The 15,135-nt window shown below is 41.6% G+C and overlaps 2 protein-coding genes across 3 annotated transcripts; one reads left to right on the top strand and one right to left on the bottom strand.

Annotated features, from left to right (window-relative positions):
• Positions 1 to 1,787: 1,787 nt before the first annotated feature.
• Positions 1,788 to 8,130, top strand: LOC139338613 (protein lifeguard 1). Its single transcript, XM_070973792.1, is given in 5 exon segments — positions 1,788 to 2,193; positions 2,911 to 3,111; positions 4,272 to 4,400; positions 6,397 to 6,540; positions 7,912 to 8,130. Coding segments are annotated over 5 exon segments (888 nt in total). The 5' UTR covers positions 1,788 to 1,914; the 3' UTR covers positions 8,047 to 8,130.
• Positions 8,103 to 15,074, bottom strand: parp2 (poly (ADP-ribose) polymerase 2). Of its 2 annotated transcripts, none has more exons than XM_070973790.1 (17): positions 14,868 to 15,074; positions 14,032 to 14,241; positions 13,615 to 13,782; positions 13,407 to 13,480; positions 13,064 to 13,114; positions 12,717 to 12,813; positions 12,500 to 12,575; positions 12,306 to 12,408; positions 12,013 to 12,166; positions 11,613 to 11,751; positions 11,438 to 11,501; positions 11,209 to 11,343; positions 10,893 to 11,020; positions 10,606 to 10,705; positions 10,405 to 10,503; positions 9,762 to 9,886; positions 8,103 to 9,340 (listed from the first exon to the last, which is right to left on the bottom strand). In XM_070973790.1, exons 1-17 carry the CDS (start codon positions 14,938 to 14,940, stop codon positions 9,181 to 9,183), a joined length of 1,956 nt encoding a protein of 651 aa, XP_070829891.1. In that variant the 5' UTR covers positions 14,941 to 15,074; the 3' UTR covers positions 8,103 to 9,180. The 2 variants fall into 2 exon arrangements, with proteins under 2 accessions (XP_070829891.1, XP_070829892.1); XM_070973791.1 differs by having other exon boundaries at positions 8,106 to 9,340; positions 13,407 to 13,477; positions 14,868 to 15,031.
• Positions 15,075 to 15,135: the final 61 nt, after the last annotated feature.

Below are 15,135 nucleotides of genomic sequence, written 5' to 3'. Positions count from 1 at the left end.
ATTGTTTTGGCTATGAAAAAACCAACAAACTCACATTAAAAATTCCCAGAGCTCAAGGTGTCGTCTTCAAATCTGTCCAACAACTGAAAACCAAAACATATTCAGTCTTTCAAGAGAATAAAACAGTCGATTATAAAAACAGTTTTAGATTAATTTTCAGCCTAATCATTTCACCTCTTAATTCTACATCACCACAAAGTGGCCGTACTGGAGCTTTTGATGGTATCACATGATCTTCCTCAGCTCCCTGAACAAGGAAAATTTAATTTCACTTTCAACATGAGCAAGAAACAGTTGAATTCTGAACATCTACCGTGTCATTTCTGCTGAGTTTCTTGTCGACTGTTTTATAAATTTAGGATTTTATACCGAGCTGGTAAAAAAGAGAAGACAGTTTCATAATAAGCATAATTTATGTGAATAATCTTATTATGCTCAAGTCTGGACATCGGGGTTTGCATTGGCCCCCGTGTGAGTGGCACAGGGACCCCTGGAAGTCCCCAGACCCCACTTTGATGACCTCTGACCTACTGTGAAGCAACGGTGGAGTTTCCCATTTCCGCACTGAGTCCTCACAGACCAAAAGCTGACAGGAAGTGAAACGCTTCACCACAGGTTGGTAGAATAAATGACACCATCACCAGACAGGCTTTTCAATTCCTCTCTGTGTGGTGTTGGACTATCGCTGCTGTCAGCATCAGACTGTAATCCAGCAGAACAGGTGAGCAGAACACTCACTTCATTCTCCTTCAAAGAACTTATTCGCTGTGTGAAGTAAAAGAAAATATCCTACTGTTTGCTGCTTTTTTATTTGCTTGTAGTGTTTAGTTTTTTTCAACATGACAGCAAACTTTAGGGTGATCAGATATTTTTGTGTTAATTTAAGTTATCTGAATTAAAAGGGAGGCAGGTCCAGGAAGTATAACCGCAACAATGGACCTTCTAAACTAATTATATTTGTATTATTTTGAGTTAATTCATCAGAAGAGGAAGAAAAAGCCACTGCCACTGAACATGTACGTCAATGTTTAATGCTCAAAAAACAATTACCAGTCCACCCTAATGTATTTAGAAGTAGTTTTACTTGAACTTAGCTGCATTGACAGGTGGTTGTTTAAAGCTTTTGTAATTTAATGGCTTCATTTATAGACATTTTTTGACACAGGGGTCAGAGCAGAGGTGTGGATAAGTAAATGAATGATGGCTGAATTCCATTTATATTACGAGGACATGTGAACATAACAGAGCCATCGTTCATATTATTAGTAGCACCTGTGCTCTTCCTGCTGTGACGAGTCAGAATGTGCGCTTTGGATGAAATCTATGGATTTTTATTGGTTATCATGACTATTAGACCACATGCAGCTTTTAAAACCTGAAGGACACGACACAAAACTGATTTCCCCACAGTCTGCTGTAAGAGAAGTGGCCCCACAGCTCAAGTTTCACTTCCTAGTGTTTACTCCATTTTTTAGCAACCAGTCAGCAGCAGTTCTGGTTGGAGATGCCGTTTACGTGCTGGTGGGCGGATGCTGAAAAATTGCCAGTGTTTCACTAAATTAAACCAACAACAGAGAGGAAATGTGGAGAGAGAGACTGTCTTTGGCTGTCTGAATGAACATTCGACATGGTGTAACTGCAACCGCACACAGGCTTACACCTTGCTGACACTGACTGCAGTATTATTCAACTTTAAAGTGTATCAGCAACACTGGCTGCTGGCTAGAAACATCCTTCTCAGTAGTTCAGACACCAAAGGTAAAGAGTAAATTGTACACTATATTTAATAATGTAAAACAGGAACTTCCCGCTTCATCCTAAACACAAAGTCTCCCATCAGCCCGTGTTTGCTTTTGCATAAGTTTATCTTTTTATTTGACTGAACTTTGTCTTTGGCTCACAGTTTCCTCCAGAATGTCTGATGCAGCGGACCGCCTCATATCCAAAGAGACACAGGACCCTCCTGGTTATGATGCATCCTCACCACCACCACCACCACCACCGTCATACCACCAACAACCTCCACCTTACTCTGCAGCCCCGGCAATGTACCCTCCACCCAAAGTCGAAATAACTACGTCTGGGTATGAGTCTTTCCGTGACATCTGCCCAGAGGCCCCGTGAGAAACAACTCCACTCACAGCTTCATCTTCTTTTGATGACAAGACAGTGAGAAGAGGGTTTGTTAGAAAGGTTTGTGTGAGTTTTAACGACTTCAGGCACATCTGCATATTCTATATATGACAAAACTGTGTGAGCCGTGCTGCTTTTAGGTGTAAACAGTATTCACTGTGTTCATGTTTTGCAATCTGCACCACCATTTCTCAACCCAGTGTCAGGACCCTCTACTGCTCAGGCCTGTAAAATCTTTTGAAAATAAATCAATCTGAGATTTGTGCAAAGCATTAATTTCCTTCATTCAAAAACGATTAACTGAACAAGCAGGTAGAGGTTCAGTGTCTCGTTTACGGTCATAATAACCGAAGCCATCATGGCTGGTTCAAGGACAACAACAAGACTTTTACATGACAAGTGTCTCTCTAACTCCTGGACAAGTCGTTCTTGTTCCAGAAGTGTTCATTTGACTGGTTTTGAACTAAATCTGTGTCATATTATTAATTTTATAAACATGTACATGTTTACAATAATGTTTTCAGGAGGTTTAGTCTACTTTGACTTCATCCTAGCACCACTTGGACCGGCATAAGACATATTCTTCCCCTGTACTGACACTGCAAAGCACATCAAAGCATCAGTGTTTCTGGAGCGTTAGGTCAAACGTGCTGGTATTACGGTTTTTGCTGTATGAACACTTTTAGTGTAGAAGAAGAAGAGTAAAAAACAATGGAGTCCCAGCAGCAAAGCTTCACTGCTTGGACCCCTTAATGAAGCCCCTTGTTTTCTGTGCAGGTGTTCAGCATCCTGACTCTCCAGCTGCTGTTCACCTTCAGCGTGGTGTGTGTGTTCACCTTCTCCAGCGTGGTCAAAGACGCAGTGCAGACCAACCTGTGGGCCTACCTCAGCTCCTTCATCGTCTTCGCCGTGGTCGCCATTGCCCTCAACTGCTGCAAGTCCTTCAGTCGGCGTCACCCCTGGAACATCGTGGGACTGGTGGGTGACAAACATGGGAGCGTAAAGCCCCAAATACTGTATCTAATGGGGAAATTCATTTGACACAATATACAGTAGATTTTGTCATTAATATCTATATAACACAATATTTAACAGACTGGAGGGACAGTTAGACAATATGAAAGAAGAATCACAGTTGTATAAGGAAATACAGTATTTTGGATATGAAACACCTGAGGTCACATCCTACAGAGAGAAGTGAAAATATTTTGGTCAAGCAGGCAGACTGCTGCCTCAGCTAAATGCTCCTCAGTCAAAAACACAAACAACTGCCCAAAGAGAAGCAAAGGTATTCAATCTAAGTACTCAAAAGATGTGTATGAGACAAAAACCATTAAAGTAGTACTGATAACAAATTTTGGCCCATATTTTTTTAATCACTGCTTGGTTTTCTTTAACATTTAGACCTCTGAGTCGTTTAATTGGCCTCTGAGAAACTGGTCCATTATCAGCAGTTCTGTTCTTTTGTTTTTATTGTCTCCAGATGAAAACCTCAGTTTCCTCTAAAGTTGTTTTCACATGCTTGCAGATTCACTCTGAGCCACTGAGGTTTTGTTGGTATGTTAAATTAGGACAGGCACTTCCTGTATTGTGATTGGTAGTACACCATGCAGAGCCTGGCACAAACACTGCAATAGAAAAGACTTTAAATATTCAAAGATATAAACAATCTGGGCTGCACGGTGGCGCAGCAGGTAGTGCGCGTGCCTCACAGCAAGAAGGTTGCCGGTTTGATCCCCGGGTCAGGCGGGGCCTTTCTGTGTGAAGTTTGCATGTTCTTCCCGTGCATGCGTGGGTTCTCTCCGGGTACTCCGGCTTCCTCCCACAGACCAAAAACATGCTCATTGGGTTAATTTGTGACTCCTTAGGTGTGAGTGTGAGCGTGAAAGGTTGTCTGTCTCTATATGTTGCCCTGCAATCGGCTGGCGACCGGTTCAGGGTGTACCCCGCCTCCCGCCCATCGTAGCTGGGATAGGCTCCAGCCCCCCGCAACCCCGAAAGGGATAGGCGGTATAGATAATGGATGGATAAACAATCTGGACCCTAACAGGGGACTCTCTGTTTGAAGGAGTTAAGCTTTAGAGAGCTTTTCTGAACAGTACTGAATATGTTTAATATGCTGAATTTTGTGCCGACAGGTTGTGGTCACCCTGAGTTTGTCATACATGGTGGGAACCGTCGCCTCCTTCCACGACACCACCGCTGTTGTCATCACTATGGGAGCAACTTTGGCCATTTCTGTTGCCATCATTGCGTTCTCCGCACAGGTCAGACAGCCAGGCTGAGCCGAAGCACAGCATTTCAAAGTGCTTCTGTAACCTCCCATCATGCTCTGTCCGTTAAAGCAGAGCTGTCTCAGCTGCTTTATGTGTCAGCGTTGAAGTTACAACTGTTTCCATATTTGACTTTAGGATGATACATGATGCAAGTTCTAGAAAACAGAGGCCGAACGTGAACGTGGCACTGATCAGATGCCTGACATTTAATGACATTTAATCAGCAACTATTTTGATAACTGATATATAATCTTATAAAAAAAAGTCCAAAATTCTTTGATCCAGTTTTTCCATTTAAGAGATTTGAGCATTGCAGAGTTATTAAGTTTTGAGTCCTGTACTGTTAGTCAACTAAAACAAGACATTTCTGGAGGAAACTGTGAGCCAAAGACATTTCTTCTCGATTAGCTCAGTGTTGAAATTATCATTAGCTGCAGTCTTATCTACCTGTGAAGATCCAGCTGTTCTCACTCAGCTGTATCCTCTGTACAAACAACATCTCTGAACTTAACAAGACCACAGCACAGCAGCTTCTCCCTTTTTATTTCTAGGCCTTATTTTAAAAAAAAAAAAAGTGTTGAGTTTGAGTCATTATGTGCAAATCCTGTGTTAAACACTGCGTTAGGAACCCAGCTGCTGCTGCTAAGCTGCAGGGTGGCTTATTCAAGGCTGTACTACGAGGCTTGTGTGCAATGAAGAATAATAACCAGAATAAGAGTAGAAATAGAAGTGCAAATGAAAAAATGAAGTATTAGCAAAGAAATGAGAAAAATCCAATGATAAAAATGTAGAAATATGACTTATGAGCTGGACAAAGGAGATTTCTTTCGGTGCCTACAGATCCGCAACTTTTTTCTAAGAGAAGTTAGGAGTAATGACTCTCTGGAGCACTCCAAAATAATTGGGGTATTTATTGATGCTTATAACTTAAAGAACACCAAAGGCATCGTGGGTAACCTATACAAGGCTTTTATTTCAATGAATAAATCTTCAACAGGTTATATAAAGGAACGCTGGGAAAAGGAATTAAACATTGCAATAACTGAGGATATGTGGAGCAATGCTTGGGGAACCCGGTCTACTACTACAAGTTTATTCTTCTGGAGAGACTTCTACTGGAAAGTTTTGATTCGTTTTTTTATTACCCCTTACCAAAAATCAAAATCAAGTGGGATACAACACTTTTGCTGGAGGGAATGTGGTTCTGATAGGGCAGATCATGCGCATATCTTCTGGCTGTGCCCGCGGGTTCAGCCCTTTTGGAGGGGAGTGAGTAGCTTGATATTGAAAATCCTGGACCTGGACATTGGCCTCTCTTTCAATGTGCTGTGCCTTGGGCGCATCCCCCAAGACCTCTGTAAAAGCGACAGATATCTCCTGAAGATATTTACTGTGGCCAGTAAGAAAACAATAACTAAATGCTGGCTTCAAAAGAGCCCCCCCACTATAACTGCCCTTACCAGTGTGATCAACTCTATCCGTCTGATGGAGAAAATGACTTTTAACCTCCGACTACAAAAAGAGAAGGGAGATATATTGTGGAACAAGTGGGACTGTTGTTACCGAATAGACAATGAGTGACTGCTGTATCTCCTGGACACTTCTTGAACTTGATAATATGTACCTGTGACTGTTTTCCCTTTTTATTTTACCTATAGATTCTATCACATATTGTCCCAGACCTCTTTTGTTTGTTCGTTTGTGTGTTGTCTTATGGTAAAAACAAAAAAATAAGTGTTAAAAAAAAAAAAAAAATGTAGAAATATGTGAAAATGTAAATGTGTGTCGTGTACTGTCTTGATACTTGTTGTCTTTAATGTAAAGAACTTGAAATGATTTGGGAAAAGATAAAAATGAAAACTACTAAACTGATGAATCAATACTTTGATCTGTTTTGAATTATGGGGATGTTACATATGGAAAAGCTTTAGAATGAAATCTCTGGACGCTGTCCAGCACTCACCCAGTCTGTTTGTGTTCCTTGCAGACTCGTTTTGATTTCACCGTTTGGTATGGTGTTCTGCTGATTCTGGCTGTGGACGTGATCATGTTCGGGTTCTTCTGCACTTTCTACTACTCCTACATCGCTGATGTCGCCTATGGATGTCTGGGCGCTCTGCTGTATTCACTGGTAAGTTAACAAAAAACAACATACCCCGACCTTGTGACTTGGTTTTAGTAAAGGAGTGTAGAACAGCGGTGGAATAAGTTTCTTCATCAAACGCATTAAAGGCCCTGCCCTCCCACACAGGTGCTGTCTTTGACAGCTTCAACAGAAAAGTGATGACGAATGAACAGTGTGCATACGATGGCAGCCTTGAAAAGAGATTTAATCTGGCAAAATAGATGAAAACACCTGTGAATAATGTCTGAGGCCTTGTCCGCTATGTTCAGAGTGTTCTTCTCTGGTATGGTTGATGTAGACTTTATCGTCACCTACTGGCAGGCTTGTTCATTCGCTCATCACTCCTTATGTAAAAGATATTCTCATGGTTCATTGGCAGGTGTAGAGCAGCACAACAGTGGCTGCTGGGTGAATAAAATGTGACAGATTGCATTGTGGGATTGTTAGCAGAAAGGAGTGGATGCACTCAATTAAATGGTGGAAGTTAGATACGCAGCATGTCCCAAATCCATCCGACATCCAGATTCTAGGCATGGTTTTTTTTTTCGGGAAAAGTGAGAAAATGAATTGTACTCAAATGAGACAGTCGTCTACTAAATATGGCTGATTTCTGAATGCGCCTTTAATGCACAGAGGAAATGGAGGAGCTGCTCACAGCTGTAAAACATTCAAATAAAGTGTCTGAGCGAGTGCAACGGCCAAAGCTCCAGAAGCCAGAGAGCGGATTTAATAAGTTTGATTTTTGAGGAATTCATCCAATCACAAAGTAACATCCACAGCAGCATTTTAAATGAGACCAACACGCTTTCACAGACTTGATTCAGAGTCACGGAAAATGATCATTCTTAAAAACTCTGGCCAAAGTGGAGATTTCTGAAAACGGCAGTTATTTGTCGGCGTGTAAACTGGGTTAAACAGCGTTTTAGGTTCCGAAACGTCACAACATGCGACTGAAAATACTTAACATCATGTGAGCGACCTATGTTTACACTTGCACCCATAGGTTTGGCACAGTTATGATGTGCTCGAGGGGCCAAAATATCCGTTTTCCAAAATACCCTGCTACGTGTAAACGTAGGCTCAGTGTCACAGTGGGAACAGCACGGGTGTTGCTCATAATATTAACGATGGCTTTGCTCTACTGAAGTGTCCCAGTGTGACCGTGAGCCAGCACAAACAACACCACGACGCTGAAACTGAAGCAGCCGAATGGAATTCAACCAGCATTCACTTATCATTCACGCATGCTCTTCCTGCTGTGACATGTCAAAACAGAGGATGTCATGATGTGCTCTTATCTGGTGCTAATCTCTCACCCTGTCCTAAACGTTCTCCTCCTCCTCATCCTCTCCCTCCCTTCCTGTCTGTCTGTCTCAGTTCCTGATGATTGACTGTCAGCTGCTGATGGGGATGATGAGCTACCGTCTGGATCCAGAGGAATACATCACCGCCGCTCTCACCATCTACCTGGACATCGTCCTGATTTTCCTCTACCTGCTGGGGAGGAGGTGATGCACGTCACGCATGTACACAAACACATTACTGCACACAGACTGACACTCCAAACTGTACCCACAACAAAAATGTCCTTTATTATTACTTTTATTATGTATATACTGAAATTATATGGATTATCAGTGTTTTGATAGAGTCCTGTCTTTGTCTCAGTTTTACACAAATAAAAATCAGTATGAAAAATTGTTGTACTGCGTTGTTTCATTTAATTTCGAGATTGTTGACATAAAACAGGAAACATTCAATAACATTTAGGTAATTATTCAGTATAAATGCTCACATCAAACCTGCCTAAAGATCCTCCAAATCATTGCGTTTACCCATGAAAGGCTGAGAGTGATAGTCCAGTAGGTCAATAAGGCCGTTCATGTTTCATAAAGCACCGCAACAGAAATCAAAACATAATGAATGAATGCTATTCCACATGCAATAACATACAGCTTACACTGTTTAAAGGACGTGGACAATAAAAAGCAACAGGGACAAAAAATAGTGCAAAATATTCAACATATTTTCTTCTTACTGTATCACATGGATCCATCCTCATGTTTTACCTTCACCAAACCCGAAGCCTCACTCTAAAGCAGCATTCACCGTCATTTTACAGGGTCCAACATCATTTTCTGACTCAAAAAGAGCAAAGATGAAATCGTCGTGTCACTGGAGAACGTAGAAGCTGTTTTATTGGTGTTTTTCTTACTTGAATTCAAAATTCACATTCCCATTTAAATAATGCGTGAGTTGTATGAACTTTGGATCTGCCGAGCCTCACTGTGGATATCACTGTAGGGCTGCAAGTAACGATCAATCTGCCGATTTGTTTTGCCTATAAAATGTCAGAAAATAGTGAAAACCGCCAGCTGTAGTTTTCCACAGCCCAAGTTGACATATTAAAATAGCTTGTTTCATTCGACCAAAAGTTCAAAACCCAAAGATGGCACATATGACAAAGAAAAGCAGCGGTAACTTTTGGCATTTTTGCTTGAAAAATATTTAACTGTTTATCGGCTGAACATCCTATCCCCAAAGCCAAGATCTGAACAGTGTTAACTGCACACGACGAGTGGCTGCGTGAGATATCACCCCTGCTCTGTAGACAGCCAATCTCACAGCTGCACTGTTAGCACAGCCTCACCACAGTGAAGAGTAGTTGAACTTGATCCGCAGCAGGTACCTCATGCGGATCTGGGCAGGGTTGTAAACGATGAACTCATTATAGAGGAGGGAGTAACTGTTACGCTTACCCACCCCCGTCTTCACCCCCGGCCCCATCGGCACAGTCGCACCATTCCTGAGAAAGAGAGAGGGATACGTTTATTTAAGGACCAATCAGGTGGTTTTAATACAAAATGCCTTTTCTTTACAATACTTTTACATGTTTTAATTGTCTTAGTACTGTTTTCTGTTTACTGAGTATTTGTCAAAAAGGATTAGCAGCCGTGCATCCGTAGAGTCCAGATCCATTTGTCCTAGAGTCCTGTTTTTAGCAACCATCAGTTCAAAACCCAAAGATTTTGTTTCCAATTACAGAGAACAAAGTAAACCAGCAATTATTCCCACTCTGTGCTCATCAACCTGAATTTTTCTTTGCTAATGTAATTAACAAAGTCCCCCTCTCAGATAAGGGGATGATTTTTGTTGTGTAACAGTGAGCACAGTTAAATCAATGTTTGGCCTGTATGAACTGTATCAGCGTAACGAGACAGACTAACAGCGTGACAGAGTTTTTGGGGTCAGGTCCGGTCTGTCCCAGGCCCTTGGTGCTGTGTTTTCCATCAGGCAGATTGTTGGCCTCGTAGTCTGCATCCAGCAGCTCGTTACAGTCTCCCAGAGCGACCTGCGACCACACAGACATACAGCAGGGACGTTGAAACACTTCTGCACCACATTTAGGCCCAACAGGTGTCATGATGTTCAGGTGCTGTTGGTTTTATTGTTAACACAAGTTGTGGACTTGTACGGGCAGGTGAACAGGACATGAAATAAACTGCCCCTAAGCACCAACTACTGGAACTTCGGAGGATAAGTCAAGAAATTTAAGCTTACCTCAACAGCCGACAAACTATTTACTTATTCATGAAGTTTCATGTGCTCGACCTTTATCAGGTATTTAGAAAAGCATTACAACAGCTCCATACAAAGATATATCCTGAGTAAATCATCAAATCAGAGAACCACAGAAATTAGCTCAACTGGTGACTGAAACACCTTCACCAAACACACGCTGCCTCCCAGGTAAGAGAGAGCATAATTGCAAATGCCGTCATACACAGAGCATGTATGCATCCTCAAACACGTCGCACATTCAACTTCAAACTTTTTTAGAGGACTGTTCTTTGCCAATGATGATCTCACCTCACACAGCAGCAGCAGGCCAATGTGGTTGTGCTGATTGGCAAAGCAGTAGTTTGCACTCTTTGAAGACATGTCAGCAAAGTAGACACCTTTTCCAAACTAGACGAAGGAGAAACAGGGAAATTGTTAATGCTGGAATAAAATATAGGTTTAAAAACTCCTTGTAGTTTATAGATAATTTCATTCTGCCATCCATCCTACCATGTAACCTGTGACAGGAGCTTCAGGTGGAGCCACTCGGAGCCCCTGACTGAGGATGCCGACCCAGTTAGACAAACGGGACCCGTGCCACAACAGAGTCCTGGCAAGCAGGCAGACAGACATGGGTTATGTGAGACAGCACCTTGTTTTTATTTACATCATTGTCAGGTGTAATACAGGAAAATATGGAACCACAGTTCAACATCTGAGGGAACATGAACATCTGCTGCTATGAGCCTCCAGGTGCACTGACAGTCTATACAAACACTAGGCCCACTGTGTCTTACCTGTTGTGTAACTGTGAGAGGAAGTTGTTGCTCTCCCCGTCTCTGTCCACTGAGAAGATGTCAAGGATGGTCATGGTGTAGTCAGAATGGGTGGGGGCGTGAGTGGACTGTAGATACTTATCTATCACCTTCACACAGAGAAGAAGAAAGTTTTCAAGAAAAGCATTACGTTTCATTCATATGCCTTGACAGTCTAACACACCAAGAACCTACAGATCAGCCTACAAACTGTGAATATTAGTGAGCCAAGAGCAAAGTGAATGTTTTGAACATCCTGACTGACTTACCGTCGGTGTATGAGAAGCCAAACACTGACCTTGTAGTCGTTGCTGCTGGAGTCCAGAGGCTGCAGCTGGCATTGGAGGGAGCGATACTGTCTGTCCAGAGGATGCTCGTCACTCTTTTCACTGGACTGGACCATTTTCACTGCTATCTGAATGTCACTCAGAGCCTGGAAAAAAGAAATACGATTAAAAAAACATAGATATTATAGTATGGACCACAGATTTAAGTGAAGACATCCATTAGCAGAGAGCCCTTTTTACCTCCAACAGTGCTATTTTTTCCTTCAGCTCATCTTCTGTCCGGATGATTGGAGGAGTTTTCAACCTGGAGGATTATATCTTTAAGTTAGCACAAAATAAAGTACAATCGATTCAGACATCTCTTTTCCAACAGCATTAGTGCATCTCTCTAACAATACAGCCACACATTCCCTACCCAAAGTCATGAGGGATGCGGGTGTAGAACTGGTTGCATGCTTCCAGCAGCTCACGATTGCTGCCCTTCTTCTTCAAACAATCCTCAATTTTCTTCAGTGCCGCGTAGCCTGCATTGATCTGCTCGGTGGTCAGCTTGCCTGCAGGTAGAAAGAAAAAGAATTTGAAATGTGATGTCACGAAAGGTTTGAAATGCTATTTACATGTTTGTCACCAGCTGAATCTCCTAACACAGTCAGGTGGCACAACTGCAGCTAAAATTATGACTCGAGTATCTTGTTTTATTGAATCTTTGATCAAACTGTAGCAACTTAAATATGCATAAAGGATATATGCTCAATATAAAATGAAAGAGTATAACAGGACAAATTCCCCGTTCTGCTGCTTTGATTTTGACTGACCAAGAGGAGCTTTCCGGGTGTCAAACTTCATCTCCAGCACACACTCCTCCATGGCTTTGATGTCACAGATGAGCTCCAGAAGCGACTGGATCTTCACATCCAGCTGGGAGTTCTTCTTTTTAGGTGCTGCATCCACTGTGGTCTGGTTTTCCTCCTGTACCAGTGAAATATATTAATGTTCATACTGACAGACCTCAACTTCAGTTCAATGGCAGCTATTTCCAAGCTGCCAACTCCTTATTACGAAGCTATTGAGGAGGTTTATAGGTCGTTGGCTGTGCATTGCTCCTTGCCTTTTCATCTGTGCTGTAGTCCATGAACACCATGTCATATTTTCCAGCTACTTTCTCAAAACTCACTCTGTGTTCCCACTCATTCTTGGTTTTGTCAAAGAACCTGTGGCAAAAACAAGTTTCAGAATTTTACTGAACTCACCTCAATGTGAGACATCTGGAATTTTTTTTTTTTTTTAACTGCACAATCTCACTTTTTCTTGAAGATATCTTTTGCTTTCAGTAGGTCTCCACCACAAGATGACAGACTGCTCTGACCCACTTTTCCCACTGAAACAAACAAGAGAGAAACCGCCAAAATATATCTAATAAGTTAGTTTACATTTTAGAAAAGAGCTTCCAAAGTGCAGCTTGTGTTAACTTCCTGTGTAAATACACACACACACATCAAATATGCTCACATAAACTCACCTCTGCCCCATCGCATCCACACACTGTAAGCCTTGGAGCTGTCGTCTTGCAACAGCTGGATCAGGTAGTATTTGTTGTTGTTAAACTGAAGATTTGTCTGCATGATAAGACGCAAAGCGTTTGCTGCAAGTCTAAAAATCGACTCACTTTCCCACAAATCAAAATGTAAAATGAAAATAAAATACTTTTCAAGCCGTCACTCGATTTCTGTTTTCACAGATCACATTCAAGAAACTGCTGACTGTGATTGGAATATCTATCAAAATATTTACAATTACTATTTTAGTCAGTCAGTCACCACTCAGTATGGAAATGCAGACGACAGCTTTTGAATTTAAATATTTTACCTGATTTAGCATCACGTCGTAAACATCATCACCTTCACTGTAAACATGAGCCTGTAAGCGAAATTGAACAATCAATAATAAATATGACGGTAAATGTACCTGATCTTGAAAGCAGGAAATTAAAAATGTACTGTAAACTTCTCATTTCCTTCTTCACTGTGTTTTTTACAATGTTTTATACTGTTTATAAAGACAACAGTGATTTAGGAACGAGTTCATACAAAGCACAGGTGTTAAGTGTAGGTTAAAACAAGAACACAAGGACATCACAGGACAAAGGTGTGGCTGACAGAACTTGTCAGAAACATGAGTTTCGCATCTTGTGTGGATGTAGATACTGCACCTTTCCAAGTTTGGCTTTGCACTCGGAGTCGACTGGAGCTTTTCCTTTCATGACCACCGTCTTCACAACCTCTGCTAAACATCCAAAGAAGCAGAGAAAAAACATTAATAAGGTCAACTGACATCGAATGTGAAGCACGGGTAATACAATGTCCCTTTAACCTGTCTTACTACATAGACAACATACATGAAAATTAGATCTATGGTACCTTCACTTTTTGTTGCCTCTGTGGCCGTTTCTTCAGTTTTTGTCTGGCTCTTGTTTTGCCCTCTCTTCCTCTTAGCTACAGGTTGCTCCTTCGCCTCCTCTTCTTCCTCTTTAACTTGAACTGGTGTCCCATTATGAGGAGTCAAATCAACAGCAACATTCACACTTTCTGAACAGAGAATAAAAGACGAAAAATCAATGAAGTTGATGAGGTAAAACAGTAAATATATTTTTATGTTAAAAAGGGATTAGCAAATTATCACAATCTGTTATATTTATGTTTTATAGTGCTCCAATTTTTCTGGAAGCAAGGTTTTAGTAATTATGATAAGTGGGATAATCCCAGCAGGGAGGATGACAGAAATCAAATGACACAACTGAAAATAAAACACAAGTTTAACACATAAAACACACATACCTGCTTTTACTGTCTGCGAGCGAATCTTCCTCTTGTACTTGGTGACAGAATTAATCTGGACCATCTTCTTCAAGTCCACTTCATAGGACGTCCCAGAGCCCAGAGGCAGAGTGACAGAGGTTTCTCCTGAAGAGACGGCTGAGTCCAACAAGGCGCAGGCTGAAGGCGGGTATGCTTCCCACTGTCCTTCATCTCCTTTCCACTGCCACACTGAGCACAGTGAGAGCAGGGTTGTACAAACTCTAATACCACTGTAATGATTCAAATACTGTAATTTCAACTAGCAATTCGAAATGAATGTGTTTATCTTTTAAACCACTTACATATTGCTTTGCTGAATGAATGCATGCCTGTTCTGATTCAACAGCACCCCAAACGACAAGAAATGTGTATCAACACGTCTGCTTTCGACAGAAACGGATCATAACCTCCAGCCTTCATTGCAGAGCTGTTGTATTACAGTGGTTCCACTTAATAAACATGGATATCTGTGCGTGTTTGATATCCTTAATACCAATTCCATCCCGAGGCATCCAAGAGCTCTATAACTTGGGTAATAAACGGTTGACAGTGTCAACAGTTGACAGCTTTAACGTTAACGGTTTTTACGAACAAGCTCAACCTGTAACAGTTATCGATGACACCTTAGGCAGAAAAAAGACTGCATCCTACAGTAACAGCAACAACAGTAAATGCTGCACGGACCTTAAGTGCATCACATTTATTTCCCTAAGCTTCTCTGCCGAGACATGTCCCGAGTCGAGTCCGCAAGTGACGTAGATACAGCGGTTAGCTCTCCTGTCAAGCTAGCTTTCCAGCGGGAAACAAGCACCAACCTGTTTTCGACTGGACTTCTTCATTTTCTTGTGCACTCTGATTTTTATTTCTCGAACTTCTTGTGCGTCTCATGGCGGTTTATGAAAAGAACCAGATAAATACAGAAATAAAAGGGACACAGTGACAACAAAGAAGGCGGAAAAACTTTCCCCTCCACAATTTCCTGGCCGGTGTCGCTCAAAACGAGGATGAATCACGCAGCCGTTAAAAAAAAAAAAAAAAAAAAAAAAAAAAGTTCCTAGCGCATGCGCATCGAAAGCGTGAAGA

This window comes from Chaetodon trifascialis, chromosome 11 (assembly GCF_039877785.1).
Source record: "Chaetodon trifascialis isolate fChaTrf1 chromosome 11, fChaTrf1.hap1, whole genome shotgun sequence".
NCBI lineage: Eukaryota > Metazoa > Chordata > Actinopteri > Chaetodontiformes > Chaetodontidae > Chaetodon > Chaetodon trifascialis.
The sequence above is the reverse complement of the archived record's forward strand: the minus strand, read 5'-3'. Positions and strand labels throughout refer to the sequence as shown.

Coding starts and splice junctions, on each gene's coding strand:
- parp2 (XM_070973790.1), bottom strand. CDS start 14,940: ATGAGACGCACAAGAAGTTCGAGAAATAAAAATCAGAGTGCACAAGAA. Junction 12,576..12,716: donor GTGGATGCGATGGGGCAGAG/GTGAGTTTATGT, acceptor TGTTTGTTTCAG/TGGGAAAAGTGGGTCAGAGC. Junction 9,341..9,761: donor CCCAAAAACTCTGTCACGCT/GTTAGTCTGTCT, acceptor TCTCTTTCTCAG/GAATGGTGCGACTGTGCCGA.